General features: G+C 38.2%; 1 protein-coding gene across 1 annotated transcript; it reads left to right on the plus strand.

Annotated features, from left to right (window-relative positions):
- The first annotated feature begins 1,712 nt into the window (after positions 1-1,712).
- mboat1 (membrane bound O-acyltransferase domain containing 1) lies at positions 1,713-20,893 on the plus strand. The gene is made up of 13 exons (XM_041792671.1): positions 1,713-1,964; positions 4,073-4,218; positions 4,656-4,733; positions 6,841-6,936; positions 11,384-11,439; positions 12,963-13,017; positions 14,026-14,218; positions 15,791-15,983; positions 16,101-16,204; positions 16,335-16,399; positions 16,501-16,633; positions 17,778-17,929; positions 18,469-20,893. Exons 1-13 carry the CDS (start codon positions 1,875-1,877, stop codon positions 18,650-18,652), a joined length of 1,545 nt encoding a protein of 514 aa, XP_041648605.1. The 5' UTR covers positions 1,713-1,874; the 3' UTR covers positions 18,653-20,893.
- Positions 20,894-23,924: the final 3,031 nt, after the last annotated feature.

Consider the following 23,924-nt stretch of genomic DNA (forward strand, 5'->3'; position numbering starts at 1 on the left):
TTTATTTAGAAGTGGTGTTACTCTATGGCAGTGGTTCTCAACTGGTGGGTTGAGACCCAAAAGTGGGTCGCTGAGCTGTTTTCAGTGGGTCGCAAACTGGTTTCAGTAAAAAAAAAAAAAAAAAAAAAGCAAAATATCTCTGATATTGAAGCCTTAGGCAGACTTGCAGGAAGATTAGTAAATTCTGATTGTTTTCTTGAGATTTGCACTTATTTATCCTGTTATGTTGGATGGGAATATTTTCAAGAAAGTTAGTTTTCATATGATAATTTGTAAATGTCTTGTCACCTTTCAAAAAACAACCAAAATGTTTTATGATGGTAAAACATACTGAAATGAAATGTTTGCATACATGTCCTCCCAAAGTGTTTGGCAGTCTCTTTCTTCAGCCTTTTGTTGTGCTCCTTCCAAGGTTCAAATATTCACATTTTTTGTTGAATTCATTTAATAAATATCAGAAATTTGGGTCCCCATATCACATTATAGTAGGGGGTGGGTCCCATGGCTGGAGCAGTTGAGAACCACTGCTCTATGGAGACTAAAATATAAGTGGGTATACTCTGTATACTTGCCTATACATTGCACTACACCATTGCCCTCTGTGCAAATAATCTGGTTAAATTTAATTGTGAACTAACATGGAGATGTTTCAACAATTTCTTGATGAAGTATTTAAATACAACTTCCCAAACAGTTTACATTACAGAAAGTTGTTTCAGGATTAGTAATATTTCAAATATTGCAATTATAGAAAAAAAATCAGAGTGCACTTCATTCCCATTCAATAAATCTGGTGGTATAATGGCACAAAGGTTTCAGAAACAATCATTCAGCAAGAAGATAGTCCCCGGGAAAGTTGTTCAACCTGAATGGAAACTAAAACAGCTTTACTTGATATGTATTAGTATATATTACTAGTATATAATATTATTAATACTTGGAACTATCCACTATAAACACTGGAAGTTCTACAATCAGGGCAATTGGCTGGAGCCTTGTGCACCAATGGGGGCACTAAGCACAGTTAAAGATCAAGCTCAAAGGTTTTTTCAATAATCAATAGGAGTATTTAGGTATTAATCTATATTTAGAATGCAAATAAACGTACAAAATGTTCCCTGCAAAGAACCCCTGAACCTTTACCAAGCCGAGGGCCCTAAAAGCCTTACTCTGTCCTAATATCAGGCAAATTAAAGCACTACTGTCTTATTGTTATTAACTGCCCTTTTAAGATAGTTGACTGTTTTGGGCGGGGAGATGAAAAAACGTCCAACATTGTCAATTCACGTATAACACCGGAAGTAAGAGGAACTGTTTCAATAACTAGCTCATAGCCTACTGTGATGTTTTGGCCAGACGTAGTTATAAAGGCTAAAATACGAATACACTTAAGTTTTTCCTTTTAAGTGAAATATCGAGATGGGCTCTCACTTTTTAGCATCATATGTAGCCAATCATTTTCTCAATATCGAGATGAAAACGCCTTCTAATTCAAAAGTAGGTCTACAATTACATTTGGGGAGACCCAAGACTGTAAAGCAGATACACAGAATATGCTTCTTAGTGAAAGTTAAAGTGCACATTTTAACTTTATTTTTGAACTCTCAATAAGGCGGCTTTTATTTTGGTAGTGTAGACCAGAAACGTCCGGTATCATCCTTCTTTTTCGGTGTGGCTTGACTGGTACTGAGGAGGAGGAGGAGACGGTAGAGCCGAGTGTAATACCAGGAGTTTCACACCGTGGACTGGTTTAACTTGTCGCGGGGTTTCCCGGCACAACAATGGTTTTAAGTCGCAGAAAATAGGACGAAGTTGGATAAAACAGGAGGAGATACAGAGAAACGGGAACACGGAGGCGTCGGTGTAGAAAAGGGATGGGCGAGCGCGCGGACACCACGTTTAATACCACTGGATCCAGGTGGCTGCTGCCTGTCAGTGAATACCTGGGATTTCCTCTTGATCAGGTACGGGTATCTGCCAATTAAACGCTAACCAATGCTCAAAGTGTGTGAGTTACTTCTTTGTGTATTCCTTCAAGTGCTCTTAGAAATAGTGTTCTGTTTATTGATAGTAAAGTTTGTCCATTAAAGTGACTGAAGTGATCACTTTACAGTCAACGACGCCCACATTACACTCATCATTAAAATGGAGAGTAGATACTCCCTGACTCCAGCTACTTTAACACTGATGGCAAGCAGTTATTCAGAGAGAAAAATATTTTAGTAGGCTATGCCTCTCAAGATAGAAGACTCCCATATCAATCAATAATAACTACAGTAACCACAGCCAGCTATATGGGTGTAGGTCTATTTCACAACACAAAACCTGCCCCAAAAAAAACACAAAGCCAAAAAAATATGTGACCTCTTATGTAATTCAGTGTAACAGTTCTACCAAAAGATACACATTGGAAAAGCTTCTTAATTTTCAGTTTTTGCTGACTTGGTCATAATTCTACCTTAATGATGGAAGATGAGGTGGAGTAGTGGCATACAGCCAAGGCCGCCCATAAGGGGGTTAAAGGGGAGCTTTCTGGGGCCCATGTAGGCCAGCTAAATCATGTTCCATTGTAAAGTAAAACTGTGATGAAAACTGTGATGACAGAAATGGGATAATAGAGGCAAAGAGGTGGAAAATGGCTATAATGAGTCCAAAGTAGCAAAAAACAGCGGAAGTAATGGTGAAAAGCGGTTACAAGTGGCAAAGATGGGTTAAAACTGACAAAAATAGGTGAAAAAAAATAGTGATGCTGTTAAAATTGGTATAAAAGGTGAGAATGGGTTAACAGTGGAAAAAAAACGTGTCAAAGGGGCAACAATAGGTAGGAAGTGGCAAAAGTGGGTTGAAAGAGACAGAATTAGGTGGAGAAGGTGGTGAAATTGAATTTTGAAAGCAGCAAAAAGGGGTTAAAGGGGCAAAAATGGGTGGGAGAAAATTGATGAAAGGGGTCAAAATGTGGTAAAATTGTTTTGAAATGGGCAAAAAGTGACAGAAAGTTGTGAAAATGTGCGAAATTGATCAAGTGTGGCAAATAATTGAGGCTAAAATGGGCTGAAAATGTGATTAAAAGGGGGTAAAAAAAAAAAACATGCAAATATATTGTTTCAACATCAGAGCCTGATGATATTTTTACACATTTTAGCTCCAAAATTAAGTCACTGTTAGCCTGGATGCATGCACCAGTGCTTCTGATCCAACACATTGATACCATCAATATATCACAACTAGGGAGGGCCCATTCTCTGGATTTGTCAGGGGTCCAGCTAAATCTAAGGGCAGGCCATACAGCAATGTATTATATTGACAGGTGTTCCGAATATTTTGCTCTCTCCCTTAACATACATAGGGGCTGCAAAATAATAGTGAGATGTTTCAATATAAAGCACTCTCGTACACCACCAGTCACACTACAGCTTCAGTTATAAATGTGAATTAGAGTCATCTTTCTGACCATGTCGAGGAAAAGTGAAAATGGAGAATCTATTTAAAGGTGCAGTGTGTAGTATTTAGCCTATTAGCATTTAGCAAAACAAGCTTGGTTAAAATGAAACATAACATTTGTAAGTAGATTGATCTAAATTAGTGATGACATCTGATAACACATTTTTTAAATTTATGTTTTAAATTAACTCAGAATAAGCCTTTTATTCATACATAGGGAGGGTCCCCTCCAAGGACGCTGCCATCTTGGATTTTTGCATTTTGCCTGTTTCTATGGCTCCATAGAAGGAACCAAATAACAGTTAAGCATGTATTGATTTTTAAACTTCACTGGTTCCCACAGTTATCACCAGAGAAATGAGCATCACACTCCAGAATTGACTGTTAGATGTTGATAGTCCCAATTTTACACACTGTACCTTTAAAAGATGGAGTCATGATAAAGCTGTTATTCTGTATTCCTGTGAGTGGTTGGAATCTTATGGCTGATTGCTGTACTTTTTAATAGATTTTTATGATAACAATGGCACACATGATTTTTTTCAGTTTGCAATATAATCAGAAAATTAATTTGATGTAAAGTCTTGGACCTGTGCAAATGCTTGTTCTAATAATCATCTATTGCACACAGGTGAACTTTCTGGCTTGCCAGCTGTTTGCCCTGATTGCTGCCTTTTGGTTTCGTCTCTACCTCAGTCCTCGCCATGCCAATCCCCTGGTCCGACACGCTGTTGCCACTCTCTTCGGCATTTCCTTTCTCATCTTCTGCTTTGGATGGTACTGTATGAATGAGTCTTCAACATGCTCACATAGAAACCCCCATTCATTATCCAATTTTTCACAGTGCGATGCAGCTCTTCCCTTTTTTGTCTTTTTACTAAAATATTTAACTGCAAATATGTTAACGTTACTTCTCCTCCCTGTAGAATTTCTCTTCTTTTCCTCCAAACCACCAGGGCTGTCTTTAGTAGCACCACAGGCTGATAATGAAAGGTTAATTTGTTGCTAAAGACAAAAATTAGATGCGTGTGCGATGTTGTGGTGACATTTAATTTACAAGTGACAGGTTTAAAGGGGGCATGTCCAGGCTGTTATGGCCCACATTGCTTTCTTTTAGGGACACACCGAACTTCTCATATAAATAAGAAGCACTGACATATTTAAATAAAAGCAATGTCGCACAAGTTTTGATAGCTTGTGTGATCTTTTTGCAGGTACTCAGCTCACATCCTGACAGTGGTGGTTTCAAGCTACTTGATCATCATCCAAGCTGACATCAACAATGTACACAGGTAAGGACAAATCACACTATGTGGGAATGTGTGGAATTTAAACAAAGGTATATTCAATCAATGGAAAAATGTCTTAAAAACAGAAAATGAAAGCAGTTCTGCTTCTGCCCTTTGTCACTGTCTATAAGAAAAAAATCCTGTTGTACATAATACCATTCTACAAGCATTTTTTGTCAAGAAGCCTGACTTAACTATTCATCATCATGCTGCCAGGTAGATGATACAACTGTTAGAACTGCAGCATCTCATTTGCAGACTGTTGTGCAACACTAGCTACTGTTGTCTTCAGGTAAAACTCGCCATGCAAGATTAGCCCGGAAACTGTTTAAACCGTACATGTGTGATTGTTGGTGAGGTCAGACTGCTTTATCTTGATAATGGCGCTTATATTTGGAGTAAATTTGTGAGGGTAAAACAGTTTTTAACACTTTAATCAGAAAAACAAAGATATATTGTTGCCTGTAAATGTATCCATTCATTTACTGCCACCCACACATTCCAGCAGTGACTGCAGTGCTCCCCGCCCCATTATCTCCCTTTAAAAATGTGGTCTGAACTGAAAACTGTTGTTGAAAGAAACAAATATAAACACGCCAGGTGAAAGGCAGCCAGACCTGCCAGCCGGACCAGTCTGCTAGATCGATGCAGACAGCACGGTTATCTGTGTTTTTGTACATTTTTCCAAGGGTTATTTTTCTCTTTGTTGCTATGTGTGTTTATGTTGCTCTGTGTACAAACTTATTCTGAATTGTCTGGTGTGTGGAAATAGTATTATTTCTTCTTTTTATGAATGAATCAAGAAAAACAGGGTATGGCCTTGTCACTCTGGTATTTACACATGAATGATGCCTGTTGGTATATAAACCTGTATTGTGTTGTAGTAGTGCAGTAACCCATGTCAACTTTGTTCTTGCTTGGATGTACATAGCACATAGCTCACCTCTTTATGACAAAGGGTTAAAAAAGGATAACATAACAGAATGGTGATACTTGAGGACACTCAGGTGAACATATAGAAAAATATGTCGTCACTGCTTTATTTTGATGGGGTTTTTTGTTTGTTTGTTTGTTTGTTTTTTTAGGAAAGTGTTGGGATGATCTTTTAGATAAATAGTGAATTGTTTCTCTGACACACTTGTAACCATTTTACAGTGATTAACATTAATTTAAACTTAAACCAGAACATTTAAAACAATTTAATAGTTTTTTTGGTAGAAAATAGTGCTTATATGTCTGTCACATTTAAAGCAGCTCATTTAATGAGTCAGAAAAGAAAAGTGCACCTCAAATTTTTCCTTAAACGCTGTCCAATCTAATTGCTAGCACAGAGTTATTTTGAGACCTCTTGTTTAATTTGTATTTTTTTTTTTTTTTTTTTTTTTTGCAGTGGCTATGGTCAGTTTCACTAACCCTAACCCTTCACAATGGATTGCTGTAGATCAGTGGTTGCCAACAGAGCAGACAAAGCCAAGCACACCCGGAAAACTTTGGCTGTCTCTTGATGTGCCAACATTTTTTGTCATTGCGTGTAGATAAAGTGAAGTAAAGAACAACCATCAATAATTCTTTATTTGTTTCATAACCAGTGGTGTCTCAAGAGGGAAGATCTAGTACTGTTTGTGGCATTATTTGCATAGACCCAACAATAATCTATCATATGCTTAGCATTAAACTACATGTAGCAAAGTTACAGTGGTAAGGAAGAGCTGCCTTTTAACAGGCAGAAACCTTGAACAAAACCAGACTCCTGTTGAAGAGCCATCTGTTGGGGTTGTAAAGGGATAGAGGGAATATCTTAAGAAGAGACAATGGAGATTCAGAAAGAGAGAAGATGGAGATAGAGAAAGTGAGAAGGGAATATGCAGAAAAAGAGAAATGATGATGTCTAGCAATAGAAATGAGAGTTGCCAAAAGATAGAAAAGGAAGATGCAGAAAAACTATACATTTCTAGTTCTGGCAAACTTACATTTTAATATTTTCTCTTGTTATACTAAAACAGATTGTTTTCTTCTATTGATCTTTTTCACTAGTAACGTGCATCACATGTAAATATTATGTTCCATCTGACAACAGTATGACGTACTCTGGTCATTCCTCTGCCTGCAGGTATACTATGGTGACAGCAATGGGCTACTTGACAGCGTGCCAAGTAAGCCGAGTCTTCATCTTCAACTATGGGATCCTGTCCACTGATTTCTCTGGGTAAGAAAATGACATACCCACTCTCTTCTCTCACCTCATTCCCTCTCTTTGCCACACCTTCAAATTAGTCATCTCAGTGTGAGAGCTATTTGTACGTTATCAGGTAATGTTTCCAAACTGTGACGTATTTACTCACACAGTCATCAGAGCCCAGGCCTTGTGTAAATACATCACCACTGATAAAAAATCAACAGTCAGGTTTGTTTAAAGTTTACTCTGCCTGGACGCTGAGGGTTAAGGAACTCACTGCCTCATGGAAATAGTGACTCTGTGGTTGTAGGAACAAGACTAAACAAGTTTGGAGTTTGCTTTTAAGTATGTGTATCTTTATATAAGGGAGTATTTTTCTTTGCAACATTATTTGCACCGCTTTCCACATTATTAAGCAAATGACATTTTTCTCTTATTTTCCAAAATATTAATGCAAATGACAGTCAAAGTATTTTTCAAGTCATCAGCCATTAGAGCATAATTCAAATGTTTTTGAACAAACTTCATAATGATAACCATTGTTTTTTTAAAGATAAAAAAACAAAAATGCACTTTTCCACATTATTAAGCACGACAGAGTTTTAAAACATTTTTTTGGTTGTAAAGAACTGAAAATGGTCATTTGTTGAATTTGCAGCATTAGGAGGTCATATTTACTGAAATCAAAAGCTATTTCAATCAAAAACATCTTAACAGGCAAAGTTCTATGTTAATATAAAGACCACTTCTTTGATATCACCTTCACAATTCTTGCATCCATTGAACTTGTGAGTTTTTGGAGAGTTTCTGCTTGAATTTCTTTGCAGGATGCCAGAATAGCCTCTCAGAGCTGCTGTTTTGATGTGAACTGCCTCCCACCCTCATAGATCTTTAGCTTGAGGATGCTCCAAAGGTTCTCAATAGGGTTGAGGTCAGGGGAGGATGGGGGCCACACCATGAGTTTCTCTCCTTTTATGCCCATAGCAGCCAATGAAACAGAGGGATTCTTTGCAGAATGAGATGGTGCATTGTCATGCATGAAGAAAATTTTGCTACAGAAGGAACTGCTCTTCTTTTTTACCATGGCAGAAAGTGGTCAGTCACTTTTTGTACCATGGAAGAAAGTGGTCAGTCAGAAACTCTATATACTTTGCCGAGGTCATTTTCACACCTTCATGGACCCTAAAGGGGCCTACCAGCTCTCTCCTCATAAATCCGGCCCAAAACAGGACTCCACCCCCTCCTTGCTCACGTCACAGCCTTATTGGGACATGGTGGCCATCCACCAACCATCCACTACTCCTCCATCTGGACCATCCAGGGTTGCACAGCACTCATCAGTCAACAAGACTGTTTGAAAATGAGTCTTCGTGTATTTCTGGGCCCACTGCAACCGTTTCTGCTTGTGAGCATTGGATAGGGCGGCCGAATAGTAGGTTTATACACAACTGCAAGCCTCTGGAGGATCCTACACCTTGAGGTTGGTGGGACTCCAGATGCACCAGCAGCTTCAAATACCTGTTTGCTGCTTTGTAATGGCATTTCAGCATCTGCTTTCTTAATCTGACAAATTTGTCTGGCAGAAACCTTCCTCATTATGCCTTTATCTGCATGAACCCGTCTGTGCTCTGAATCAGCCACAAATTTCTTCACAGTATGTTGATCATGATTAATTTTTTTGTGAAATATCTAATGTTTTCATTCCTTGTCCAAGGCATTACACTATTTGACACTTTTCGGCAGCAGTGAGATCCTTTTTCTTTTCCTTTTCCTTTCCCATAAGCTTGAAACCTGTGGCCTGCTTAATAATGTGGAAAAGGGCATTTTGAGGTTTTTATTTAAAAAAACAAACAAACAATGGGTATCATTATGAAGTTTGTTCAAAACCATTTGAATTATGCTTAATGGCTGATGACTTGAAAAATACTTTGACTGTCATTTGCATAAATATTTTGGAAAATAAGAGAAAAATGTCATTTGCTTAATAATGTGGAAAGCAGTGTACTCTTGTGTGAACTCCATGAAGACTGTAAAGAAGAACTTTCTGAAGCTAGAGTGGATTTTCATTTAACAGAAAATAGGCAGTGACTCATGTGTCATTCGTTTTTTTCATTGAATGAAAGATTGCATCACCAGAAAATTCCAGAAGTTCTGTGTTCACATTCAGTGATCTTGACACAGGTCATTTCTCTTTGTGATCCATACACTTTTTAGAGAGACTGTGCTTTCCAGGTTTTATCAAAATTATCAAATATTTACCAGAAATGAAGCTGCAATTACAAGTTTTTGTCAAGGCAAATCTTCTGGCCTTGTCTGTGGGTTTGCTTTGAAAAAGCTAGCGTATTTTCCTTATGTTGTTGTTCTGTCAGTTGACCTTGTTGGCAGTTTCATTTACCAACCCTTTTGCCCAGTTCTGATGTGGATGAATTTGCTGGCAGCCTCGCTTACACGCCGCATGACTTTGGTGATGATCAGCCAGGACTGTGAGTCAGCTCTGGGCAGGCTCAGATATTGAAATATAAACCCAGCCTCTGTTAACTTTCAGATTGGAATTAATGTGAATAACAGAGATGGTGTTCAGATGTCTGGTGCTTAAAGAAGGTTTTACTGAATAAACCAACACCAACAGAATGGTGATATTTGATGCAGTGGGCCATGTTTTGTAATCCATTTATTTTGATAGTTGTAGCATTATTAGCGTGGTGCTTATGTCTGTGTGCCCCATGCACAGAGTCTGCTGTTCTTGATGTGGGTGGCCTGGGTTCAGCCATTCCTGTGGCTCTTTTCCCTCATGTCCTTCCTAAACTGTCTCTTTCAGACTCTATCCTCTGTTCAGTCTGAATAAAGGTATTAAAACCCCAAATTACATCTTTAAAACCATTATTATGGTGATTAGATTTTTATGTTGTCCTCATTTTCAACTTGTCATGCTGTCTCTCCGCCCCAGCTGGAGACTGCCAAACAACGTTTACCCAGAGCTTTTTCTCTAAATTTGTGTGCTTCACTCCCGTATGTCAGCGAGCATTTCCATGAGCTGATCTGTTCTGAATTTGGTAGAAAGATGAAGGAAGTGAAACTGAACTGGATCAAAATCCCGTGTAGTCTGTGCCAACTTTAAAGTCTACATGGAGAAACAGAGTATGTAGGCTGCAGTGGTAGAGTCCTGCACACAGTCTGGCACCATGAAAATGTTTCTCAGCAGCAAGCTGTTGCCAGCTCTCATTGAGCTGGCAGTGCCAGCCGCTCAGCCAGCACCTCTCTGCCTCAGTTTTCCATGCTGTGCACACAATGCAGCCCACTGACACACAGGAACCAGTGAGAGAGAGAGTGAATGTGAGAGAGAGCGATGCAGCTTATGTGTGCCTTTGTGCACAATCACTCACATTCTTGGGACAGTGAGGTCTCTATCTGTGAATGAAACCAGCAGAGTGGGTGTAAAACTAGTCTGCATAGAAATACAGTCCAAGACCTGACTGCTCTCCTCTCCATCTGTCGCCTGAGTTACCACCAGCACTTTCTGAAAGATAAAAATGGCTTACTTCTCAGAAAAAATTATATCAGCTTTTATCAGCTGAATGAAACTGCACTATTTCCTCTGGGAATATCACAAGCTTAAAAAGATAACATTTGGCTGTAGTGGGTTCAAAGAGGAAATGGTGAGGTGACAACTTGTGGATTTGAATCAGCATCACTGCCTAATAAGTGACCTAACATGACACTGCTGGAAAAGAAAGAAGTGATTCATGGGAGGAAATAAATTCTGCTGCTTCAGAGACTCAATGGATGTTATTACAGTTTTGATGAATTTTGTTTCATTTTAGTCTTCATAAATGACTAAAAACAGGGCCATCTTTCACTTAAAGGGGCCTAAATCTAAGTTGTTTATCCATATCAAGATGGCTTAATGAGGCTAAGACAGCAGGTTTTGCTACTACAGGATGACTAGCTACTTTCATACTGCCTCTCATTTCCGTGTTGGCATTCTACAACAGCGAGTGTGCGCTGCTGTCTCCATAAACGGGAGATTTTAAAACTAGCGCGGTTTAATCAAGCAGTATTTTATCGGAGAAAACAACAGCGGGATAAAACAAAGAATGAATTCAAAATGAATGTTCACGTTATTTCCCCTGTATTTCAGTTAGAAAATATAATGTTTTGAACCAAGAAATCCAGAGTTTCGAGTTTCACTGAAAGCAGCAGCTCGAGCAGCAGCTGCCATCTGATTAGGGGACACCAGGGTGTGTGTGTAAGCTTGGGCGTGCACGGTTCTGTTACACCTTTGTGTGAATTGCTTGTTGCAGAACCGAGACAGGCATTCCTTTTCGCCTTTATTGCGGAATCTCTGTGTAAAAACAGCTAATGACACAAGATCACTGCTACTTGTAACCGTGATGTGTTGCATTTTATTTTATTGCCAGTAAAGAGTTGCATTTTCACTTCTTTGATTTTATTTTCCTCTTGTATTTTTCTGGCTCAGGCCTCTGATGATAGTAACCCAGAAGATCACCACATTGGCTTTCCAGCTCCATGATGGTAACACATACACTCAAATGCACACAGTTACAGACCTTTAATAATGGGTGACACATGCTCTTACAATACATTCAAACCTTGAAACTACAGACTATTTGATCCATCTTAATTGTAAAAGCAAAGCTGAGTTACACAACTTGTTACGTTACCTCTTTGTTTTTTTAAACATCACATTCACAAGCAAGGGATGAGCGAGTATCCTTTTGGCAATTGACCTTTGCCCTACAACCTCAAAAATATAATGAGCTTAACCTTGAGTCAGAGTGGGTATGTGAAAAGTTGAAAGAAAATTTTAGGAGTCAAAGTGGTTAATTGCTAACTTTGCAAAGCAGATGGATACACTTGTTTCCGTGTTTCTCACTGGCAAATCCATCTTGCAAAGCTCCCGTCTGAACTGTTTGGGCTCGGTTAGAAAGTGACAGGACCAATCAGCGTTGAGGGGCAGTACTTTCAGGAGCGGCAGAGTCGTGGCGTAAGTGAGCACTTCAAGAGGCCGGTGCAGTTATGGCTGAAAACATTAGCGTGGATGCTGCTAAAGTGCTAGTTTTATCAGAAGTTGACGACACTTCTTTGTTAAAAGAAGAACAAAGAACAGCACTGAGTTGTTTTCTTTTCTAAAATGACAAAAGTTGTGTACTGACATGTCTATAGTCGCCATTATTAGTGTTATGCAGCTCTAATGGAGTTTACTCCTTCGGTAGGTCGCAGCTCGCTGGTGGTTACGTAACGTGTTTTGTTACTTTGATTGGCCCATAAAGATGTGACAGACATAATTTTCATCCAATCACCCTCCGAGTTTTATTCAGTCTCTGCCCTTTCCCAAACACTGTGTATGAGTGGTTTTCCAGATGGATGTGTTTCACACATCCATCTACCAGGTTAGTCAGCTGCCTAAAATTTGAAAAAAAAAAAAAACCCTCTAAGAATTCTTAAAGGGAACATATTTAGGCAAGTTTGTATTGTTCTCTCAGGTCCCCAAAGCATGCCTGTGAAGTTTGTTGCTGAAAAAACATTCCAGTATAGGATTTTTTGTATGTTTTAACACCCCTCTGTTTCAGCCCTGCTCAGAATGAGCTGTTTCTGTGGCTTTAAATGTTAATGAGCTGTCTGACTCTGACCCTCTCAGGAAATAGATGTGGCTTAGGAGGAGGGCAAACTTTCATCCAAGTGGGGAGGGCCAATCAAACCTGGGGGTGGTGCTATTTCTCCACATGACATCATGAGGGGAAAATCTGAGAACAGCTTGTGTAAGCACACATTTTCCTGAAAGGTGGAGAAAGAGAGGGGGCGAGGGAAGAGATTTTTCTGGTACTTGAGGGGATTGTGGACAGGCCAGGGGCACATATTCTTGTTTGAAAAGCCATTATTTGCCCTTTAAGATACAAGAATAAAGCTTGGATGAATGGACAACCCACAACATAATGCCTCTGACCTCAGCTTTTGTTGGCAGGGCATAAAAACAGGCAAAAGTGAATGTTCTTGAACTATTATTGAAACTGTATATTCATCCTTTGATAATTCAGGCATGTGTAAGAAACCTGAAAATCTGACCCCTGAGCAGAGGCAGCTCTCTATTAGGTAAGTTTTTTTGTTTGTAATGTTTTTGCTGATTAAAAGTATATTCATTGTGTATGTATATACTTTCATAAATATATTTCATTGTGAAAAATAGAGATGAACTGCTGGTAGATAAGTAAGAGCACTTTGCTCTGTCAGTAATACTTTGGTGGAGGTCTCTGGTGTGTCTTATTAAACATCTGCTTAAAGGTAAAAATAGTTTACACTGTAATGGTAACATTTATTTTAATCTAGTGCCTCTGTCAGGGATATATGTGTGTGTACACTGGGTTTTTATCATAATTAACACCCTCATCAAACAGTAAATAACTGTTTCTTTCTCTTTAGCTGTGAAGGATAATCAGAGGCAGATAAAATCATGGTGAATAGCCAATTCATGTAAAAAGCATGTTGAAAAAGATGAGTTATTTGCATGGGACATACTTCATTTTTATGCATGTGTATAAAAAAAATCACATTTATTAGTGTACTGTGTGCATGATATTTTAAAATTAGGCTGTAAGTTTGTGAAGTGTCTCATTCTAGTTCATGTTGATTTACAAATTTCAGACTTCAAATTTGAGCTTTTTGAGATAAAGTAATGTTGCAGACAATTTTTGAAGTTATTAGAAATTTATCTATTCACATTATCTCCTCACTGTCCGCAGCTCAGGTAGCATATCAATAAATACATAGTCATAATAAATGTAAGATAATGTTCTTCTGAGTACTTTTACATTGTCCAGTCAGTGCATGAATCACACTGAAAAGGGATGATTGTAATTGTCATTATCAACCAATTTTATACAGCCTAGAACTTGGAATGAGTTGCAGTCAAGAGTTGAAATATAATTTTTTTAATTGAAACAATAATGTAAGACTATAGGAAGGTGTCAATTTTATTTTGATAAGTCAACAGCATGCATTACTCATAATTTCACTCAACTCAAAAGAAAAAAATCTGTCTTTAAACATGTTATGCAAACTGTTGCATTAAAAATGAAGGCCTTACCATTGTTGTCTCTGCAGTGTAAGACCTTCTTTCATCGAGTACCTGAGTTACAATCTGAACTTCTTAAGTATCTTGGTGGGACCCTGCAATGATTACAATGACTACACAGACTTCATAGAAGGCAGACACATCAGCAGGAGGCTCAGGCAGCACTCTGGGACATGTAATGGGCAGAATGGCTATGATAAAATACCAGATCCTTCACCTCTGGTGAGTACACGGATGAACTGAATTTCACAGGTTAACCTGGAAGTGCTTTTGTGCCACCCTGAAAATGTATGAAATCCTTGTTGCACACATAGTTCCACCAAAATTATGACCATATATGAGATAGACTTTAGTGCATTAAATATCCAAACAAACATATTAGAATTCAATAGCTCCTTGCACAGAAAAGATGTTTGTAGAGCCAAATACCTGCAGCTATAGTTGTCGTGGCTTTTCTTAAACATGACTAATTTTCTCTGGATTTTGGAGAGGCTCGTGCAATCCATTGGTCAACATGTCTACTGTGATCAGAATCAGAATCACCTTTATTGTTATTACACAGGGTGTGCAATTAAATGTGGTGTGTATGTCCAATATAGGGATAGAATATAATAGATAAACAATTAAAAAATAGACAATTTGTATAACAAGCAGTTGTGTAAATCTATAGCAAAAAAAAACAAAACAAAAAAATTAAAAAGCAACAACAAGGTGTGGGATTGTAGTGCATTAACAGATGGAATACTACATTATTGCTGTCAGAGGTATTGCACAGAAGTTATCCCACATTAATTATTGCTAGGGCTGAACGATTTACAAAAATAATCTAATTGCGATTTTTTTACCCAATATTGCAATTCCAATTTAATATGCAATTATTCTTAGGTTCCTCATCTTATGTATTTTTTCAACAAATTCAAGCAATAAATCATTCCATATTACAGCCTACATTCAGCCAGGAACACTCATGATACATTTAATCATTTTATTGCAAAATTTATCTACTACAGTTTTACTTGGCAGAGAAGGCTCTGCTCAGAAGATGCTCCCTGGGTTAGTCAAGCAGCATGCTTTGACTTTGCAGGGAGCACATAGCTAGAAACCCCATACAGATACACACATTTATGACAATGTGGATTGAAAACAATGAAACTGTTCAGAAGCAATTAATCCATAGTAGCATGAATCTGAATATGAGGGTGCAACAAGCTTTATGCTATAAAGGAGGCGGCTGGGGTGGAGGAAGTGAAGCTGTCTATCAGCTGATCGCAACTTGGGGTATGAATTTTGTGAACTAACACTAAGTTTCATTAATTTGAGATAGAATGAACTAATTTTTCTTGCTCATATTGCAAATTTGATGTCATTTGGTTTATTGAAGGCCATTATCATTTTTATGTCCCTCATTTGGATTAAGGAACACATCCATAAAACATGAAAAGGAGGCTTTTTGTAAACCATTAGAAACCAAAGAATTTGACACTTGAGTGTTTGTGTAATGTGCAAAAAATCTCTGCTGCTGCAAAGATAAGATTTATTTAACTGGTATTTTGACACATTTCAAGTTAAAGAAATATTGCAATTTGTGCGATTTGTAAATTGCAGCAGGCCATATTGCTATTTAATCTCATTTGTGATTAATTGCCCATCCCTTATTATTGCTAAGAATTATTATTGCACAATGTTTTTAAGAATCTTTGAGAGGTATTAGGAGAGACAGAGTGAAAAAGTGGCAATGATATGGAGGTGCTTGTATGAAGGGAATGAGTGTCAGTGTCCATGTTTTTTCTGCAGAGGACCGTCTGTCAGAAACTTCTGGTCTGCTCCGGCTGTATGCTCTTCTTCCTCACTGTGACTCGGGCTTTGCCGATTACTTACAACGTAGACCCCTACTTTGTAAGCCACGCCTCCTTCCTCACCAGACTCACCTATGCTTTCTTCTCCATACAAGCAGCACGACCCAAATTCTACTTTGCCTGGACTCTAGGTGAGCATTGTGTTTGTGTGTGTTTGTGAAATTGGCTGATTTTCAACTATGATAGGAAACATCAGCAGCATTGTTTTTACCATGGAGGTCATGTGATTTTTTTATCTGTCCTCTCAGCTGATGCGGTGAACAACGCTGCAGGTTATGGTTTCTTGGGAATGGGTGAAAATGGAAAGCCATCTTGGGAGCTCATATGCAACCTAAACATCCTGGGAATTGAGGTACTATCAGTGATATACATGCACTAAAAGCAGAACTCTGTGTTGAATTAATTTATGTTTATTCACTTTAATAAAAGTACAGTAATAAAATAATCTGAAAAAAGTAATAATTGTGTTTTAAATATTTCAGACTGCAACCAGCTTCAAAACATTCATAGACAACTGGAATATCCGAACAGGAATTTGGCTGAAAACGTAAGTGCTTCATGCTTTAACTTTAGGGCTCATCCACAAAGTTAGAAAAAATATACTAGACTTTTCATGTTTCTTAATGTTTGACTCCATTTTCTCCTCAGGGTGTGTTATGACAGAGCCCCTAAGCACAGACTGGCATTAACCTTTATTCTTTCTGCTCTGTGGCACGGTGTTTATCCGGGGTACTACTTCACCTTCATCACTGCCATCCCCATCACCATGGCAGCACGGGCTGTGAGTACATCTCCTTCACTGGCAATTCAAAATACTCTGCAGATCTTTTCAGTTTTGTTATTTTTATAGTTTTGATACATGTACAAAACCATGAAGTTTGATTCCTGGTCTTGGTGCACTCTCTTTCCTGTCTTTCCTCTTTCCTTTGTTTCCCGTCTCTTTCTTTCTGCAGTTTTCAATTGACTGCTGAGTGTGCACTCTGCCAGCATTAGTCTTCAGCTTGATGCTAATGGTAGCAGCTACTACGACTTTATATTCTGTTAATAGTGCGTGGTTAGGATGACGACACTTGTGTGACTTATGAGATTTGTTGTGTTGTAACTCTGGGCCTGTTTTTTTCTGGTCCCTTTGGGATCTTTGCAGAGCATGTTGTACAGACATATGCGTGTTATCCCCCTCTGAAACACTGAAAATCACACACAGCAGTGACACCATGTTTAGTTGCACTGTTGTGGCTTCCTTGGCCTTACTGGCGGTAACATATCATGATGCTACCTGCTGTTTTGGAATGTATAATTATGTGAGGAAGTAAAAGAACGCTTTATTTCTTGGTGGATTTGGCTGTAAATAATGGATTATTGGAAAAACTAAATGATATAAAGTGTTTGCATTAGTGGCCAATAATTTATCACTAACAATGGTTATCATGCATCCCTACTTTTCATACATGGACTCATGAACATTCATGTTTAGTAGTTTTTGTACAGTAGAAATGGTAATGTATGGTTGAACAAACTACTACCTAGACTTTCCACAAGGTACATCAGTGTGCCTCACCAAACATTTGTATTCTACTGCTTAAGTAGTCCAAAAGCAATAAAATCTCAATTCTGTTTATTAAAAAATTAACTACGATCTTTTTCAGTTTATTATTATCAATACAGAAACAGTACATCTTAAACTTTAACCTAAACTTGTTCTCAGTTCTATGTTCACACTGACTGGACTGCATTTCCCTCCTCCTGTTTACTTAGAGGCTAAACAGAAACAACTGTCCATCTGTCTGCCTCATAGACACTTGCTAATGAAACATAAATGGAGGGGTTGGTGAAATGTATGTAATCCTTGAAATATGCAATCCTTTTATGAGTGTAAAAACTTTCCTACTGATCCACCCTTCTGTTGGTCCATCTCCTCCCACCAGGTGCGGAAGTCCATTCGCCACCACTTCCTGGGCTCTAGAGGACTGAAGCTGGGTTATGACATCCTCACTTGGGCGGCCACCCAGCTGGCCATCTGCTACACTGTCATGCCTTTTCTGCTTCTAGCAGTGGAGCCCACTTTGGTCTATTACAAGTATGAAAATATAATTATAAGTCATCTCATCATCTTAAGTCCATTTCTTGCAGATTGAGTGAGGCTCTAGGGTGAACCTGGTATTCATGTCATCATCTACACAACTTTGCTAAAGTCATAGAGGCTCACTGAATAAAGATCTGCAGGCAGCATACTCTCTTGCACAAATAAACAGTTTTCACATGCTTGGTTCTGCTAACATCTTACAACCAGTAATTTTCAGCTTTGAGGTTGCCATTATATTCTATAATGTACCAGATTAATAGTATTTAAGTTTTTGCATGCTTTTAGTGCACTATCACTGGTATAGTAGATGCCACTTTCCATACAATTCTTGTTTTGCTGTCTCATGATATGTGTTAAGTTTGAAAAGTACAGCTGAGCCCAGAATTACTTTTTTAGACCCTAAAAATGTTCACTGATATATATTTTAACAAACTATTTTGTGGCTTTGTCATTTTATTTTTTACCCTCATACAACACAATACTTTAGAGCACATAATGGGTAATAACCCTGTAACCCCTCTTTTCTTTCCCAGGTCCATGTATTTCCACGTGCACATCATCAGCATTCTGGCTGTGATCGCCCTGCATCGGAAACACAAACCCAGGGAACCCTCTACCACCACTAAAACACTCTCCTCCGCCTCCTCCTCCCTCTCGCCTTCGTGCTCAGCCGAGTGCCAACCTGTTCACTCCAACAACAATGACAAAGTAGACTGATCATCTCCTTTTCACGTTTTTGTTCCCAGCCTCTCAGACCATGACAAGTGGAGACAAATGAAGATGCTTAAAGGGCATTTGGCCAACTGAAAACAGGAAAATATTATGTTATTTATTTTTGAGGACAATTTTGAATGTGGAGTTCAGACAAAAACCTCACTACAGGAATAGAGGATGTTAACTTTTGATACTATCCACTACAATAAAGACTTTACATCAATTTTAAGATCAACAGGAAGATTGGAAAAAGAGATAAAATGAACATCTTTGGAACCACCATGAAAACACTGGCCTTTCCTCTCTCCATCTGCCCCCCCCCTTCCTCCACCCACTTCATCCATCCCACCACCAGCCTGCCTTCTCCAACAACAATACAACAGTGTGAAGAGAGAGAAAAAAGGAGGCTTACTTTCTTTTCTTGTCCCTTTTCTGCGCTGTCCCACCGACTGGCCGGGTCTAATCCTGCACAGCGGGGGAGCTCATGAGCAACAACACAAATACGAGGACACACACAAACTCATGCATGAAGAGACAGTGGGAAACAAATATGCACACAAATATGCACATACTCACTCTCTCTTAGACACGCTCTTACTCGGTCACACTACGATGGAATACAAAGGCTGCTCTTGTGTGGCCACAACAAAAGAGCATGCCAGGAGGAGAGGGGGAGAATCCTAGTTTATATGACGTGTTTGTGATCATTTATCCTTTCCTACAACCCACCAATCCCTGTCACTTACCCTCTGTTCATGTGTTTGTCATGTAAGGTAAGGACTATGTTGACCTGAAATATCAATTAGCCCATGCAGCTCTCAAACTTTGCAGTGAAACCGTCACTAATGAAGTCTTTTTAATGCAGAATAGCATCTCCTCCTGGTGAGGAGTCTTTACTGTTCTGTGGAGAGAGTTTACACCTCATTTAAGTATCTATAGATAATCCTAAATGTTAGCTACACTACTGTAATCATAAAGGAAAGGCTAACAAATATGAAAAGAATTAAGTGTGCAGTATTACAACAAGATCCTGCCTTTGTTGTTATTCATAGCACAACTGTATGAAGTAATGAATGAGTTTTGGAGGCTAAGACTTGATTTTTGATAATTTAACAAGCCAGTCCACCTCAATAGAAATATTTTTTTCTTTAGAATCATTAACAAATGTAACAATTATTTAATTTTAATGTATTAATACTTATATAAATGGTGCTGGATACCTGTTATCACTATGTAGAGTAACTGAACAAAACCTGCGATGAAACTGAAAGGAAATACATCTGGAGCTCTCTCTTGTAGCAAACCGCTGCATGCTCAAATAGTGGGAAATGTAACAAAAAATAAATGTACCCTCTAATGTATTTCCCCTCATTAGGAGCATGGTACTTTGTTTTTTGTGTTGGAAGATAAAACCCATGAAAACTGTTGATTAACAAGCTTTGCAGTAGCTGCAGGTTGATGTAACAGAGACATCTGCTGGTTGTATGAATTTACTTTAATAGATAGGCTTTTAGGGACTGACTGAACCTGCAATGCTGCAACATCTCCCTCTGCAACATCGCACCAACCACAGACACAAAGTATATTTTTACACTCTTATCACATTTTTACAACTTCTCTTCAATAGCTTTCACTTTTGCACAATCAAGGTTGAAGAGTTAGAGCAGTGTTTCCTAACATTTTTTTCTCTGGAGCCCCCCTGCTTGTATCTAAGAAAAGACAAGACCCCTCCAAGACTCACACGAGTTCAAAAGTGATAGAGTGCTGTCAAAAAAAAAGAAAAATAGATAAAATCTCTTAATTTTGACTTCTGCTGTAACTGTGCTCCAGTTTACACACAGGTGTTCACATAATGCTAATTATTTCAATATTTAACCACACATCTCACAGCTAATGAAGCATCAGTAATAAACACTCTGGGGATCTGTAGACTCATTTATTTGCAAGAGGCAATTCAACCTGCAATTTTAAACTCTTGCACTGATTGTAATATTTGTCAGTGGCAGAGTGCTTCTGCCTGATGCTGATGTGTTTGGTGCAGGGGAGTGAGTGACACATTAAAAGTGTGTATTGTCACGATTAGCAGCTAATTGAAAAACGTGATTATTTTTTATTTTTGTGGAATTTTTTTGTCAAACTTACCAACTGTGAGTGTGCCTGTGTTTGTGTTATATTCCATTTTAGTATTGTTTGATTGGAGGAATGAGAGGATGCAACAATTCGGTAACAAATAAAGCTTCTGTGAATCCCAGTTTAAGTTTTCAAGCCTGATTTTTCCTGATATATTTGTGTGCCTTCATGTTAGTATATTAACTATTTAAGCCTCAGTTATGATGTATGATGTTGTAATGGAGTTGAAGCATTCATAAATTAACTCTACATGTCAGTTACATGTATGCTTCCTGCCTCAGGTATTATGTTATTGTGTTACATCTCACTCTGTAATGCTTCTCCCAAGCTGTTTAATCTCTGTTGATGTTCATAAATTGCCTCTCTGTCCCACGTGACACCAGCCTGTTCCCTGTTGACACAAATGTACCAATATGTGAATGTGTTTGTGTATGCAGGCTAATGACAACCGGGTGAACAAAAATATGGGACAAAGAAACATGCTAGAGCAATAAAATCCTTTAAAAAAATAGATTAGAAATACACTTATTCACTATTTAATTCTATACAGGATGATATAATCTCAGAGTTGAGGCAGAAGTTTGTTTATTGTTCCTATTTTACTAAACATCAGAATAAAATCACAGAGCTCTGTGGTGGATTATGATCAATTTCAAGAATGTGAAAGACAGCCTCCTATCTTGCTCTTGACCTCACTACACTATAGAAATCACCTAGGCATCAAGATATAGTCACCAAAGACATTGCACATCTCTTTTTTTTTTCAAGAACTGTAAACCTAATTGTTCACTAAAATTAAGTCTCTCCAGATTGAACTGAAATTATGGCTGCAGTGAATACCATGAACACAGATAATGTATTTATCAAACATACACAGTGCATTCAAAAACTATTCAGACTCCCTTCATTTTTTCAGTTGTGTTATCTTGCAGCCTGATGCTACAGCCATTTAAATTCATTCTGTCACTAATTCATCTACATTCTGCACCTCATAATGACTAAATGAAAAACACAATTTTAGAAATTTATTCATTTAGTTGAAGCACCTTTATTAGCAATTACAGTCTTGAGTCCTTTTCAATATGATGCAACAAGCTTTGCACACCTGGATTTGGGAAATTTTCTGCAATTCCTCTTTGCAAATTCTCTCAGGCTCAGTAAGGTTGGATGGGGACTGTTGGTGGACAGCCATTTTCAAGTCTCTCCAGAGATGTTTGATAGGGTTCAGGTCAGGGCTCTGGCTTGGCCCCTCTAGGAAATTCACAAAGTTTTCTTGAAGCCACTCCTGTGTTGTCTTGGCTGTGTGCTTAGAGATCTTTGTCATGTTGGTACCTTTAGCCCAGTCAGAAGTCCTGAGTGCTGCGGAACAGGTTTTCATTAAGGATATCTCTGTACCTTGCTTCAGTCAGCTTTCCCTAAACCCTGACCCGTTTCCCAGTCCCTACTGCTGAAAAACACCCCCACAGCATGATTATGCCACCACCATGTTTCACTGTTAGGATGTATTGGACAGGTGATGAGTAGTACCTGGTTTCCTCCAGACATAATATTTAGAATTGAAGCCAAACTGTTCAGTCCCGGTTTCATCAGACCAGAGAATCGTGTTTCTTGCAGTCAGAGTCCTTCAGGCCCTTTTTTCCACCGTATACAGTTCAGTATATAAAGGTCTGAATAGGCTCTTTCTTGCGTTTTTAAGGACCTAACCTTAATAAAAGTGATTTGACTGAATATCATTACAAAATATCATTAATGATCTGTGATTATAAAGCACAAAGGCCAGTACTAAAGTATAAACAAGCATGTTGACTGTTTTCACTTAACTAAAGTTAATCCATCCATTCATTTTCTGTACCGTTTATATCCTTTGGGATTGCAGGGGCAGTAGTTGATCCTTGTTGTCATTTGACAAGATTTGGTTCACCTTGACCTGATTGGCAGTCAAACTCAGAGCTGATTTACAGGGACAAACAACAAGCCACACCTACAGGCAAATCAGAGTCACCAACTGGCTGAGGGAGCCTGTGAGAGGAAGTGAGAGTACCCAGAAAGAACCTATACTTGCAGAGATTTTGCATCTCAGCAAGGCCCTGTCTGACTGGGGAATCAACTCAAGAACTTCTTGGCTGTGAGGCAATAGCATTAAACACGATGCAGCCCTTAACAGAGAAACCACATACAGGTGTAAGGAAAAAATACAGACAAAAATAATATATATTTATGTAATTGAATGCAGCCAGGAGATAATTGTTTCAATAAAAATATGACACAGAATCATTCAGAACTTTATTTTCTTGTATTTTGTTATATCTATCATTTGTTTAATCAATTACATAGCATTTTATTACGTTTGTATAGTTTTAATGTTTTTCTCCTTTTTTGTACATATGTACAGAGCACATAGTGAATGACAAACAAAAAACAAAAAAACTCAAGCATAGCACTGATGATTATTTAAGCACCATTAACTTAATACAAAGTCAAAAATACTGCCACATATAGATGATAGAGCTGTAAAGACACAAGAACAAATTGTCCATTCATGTTAGAAGATTTTAGTTTTAATGTGATCTTTCCCCCTTATGTTAGAAGATTACATGTGGGACTCTTTGAAAGCTGAATAATCAGAGGGTTTGATGCAACAACTCCTCCTAAATGATTGCACGATTTATGTAGCAAATCTCTATTTCAGTTTAAATTAAATTACAGACCATCTTAATGGTAAAGCTATTCCAATCTGATGGGCAGTATTCTTCAATTTGAGAAAAAAAATCACCAAATAACACAAAAGACCTTCAGATTACATGGACAACCTAAAACCAAAACTCTGGGACAGAAATGTCTTACTTTATACCTGAACTTTAAGAAAATCCTCAGTCTGATGACTCTTACCTTTTCAAGTAGGTAAAGCTTTGCAAAATCTCTGTAACTGGGACAAGTCCAGAAAAACACTAAGAACAGATCAACATGCAAATAACTAAAAAAAAAAAAACAGCTATAAAACAAAATTATATGTAATCAAAATAAAATGTGATGGCATTCTTATGAATGCACTTAAGACCTGCTGTCTTAACAAACCTGAGAAGATAACTGAAAGTGTTTAGTTCAGTCATCTCTGATATTTTACCCCGAAAGATAAAACACATTT

Source organism: Cheilinus undulatus, linkage group 8 (assembly GCF_018320785.1).
Source record: "Cheilinus undulatus linkage group 8, ASM1832078v1, whole genome shotgun sequence".
Lineage (NCBI taxonomy): Eukaryota > Metazoa > Chordata > Actinopteri > Labriformes > Labridae > Cheilinus > Cheilinus undulatus.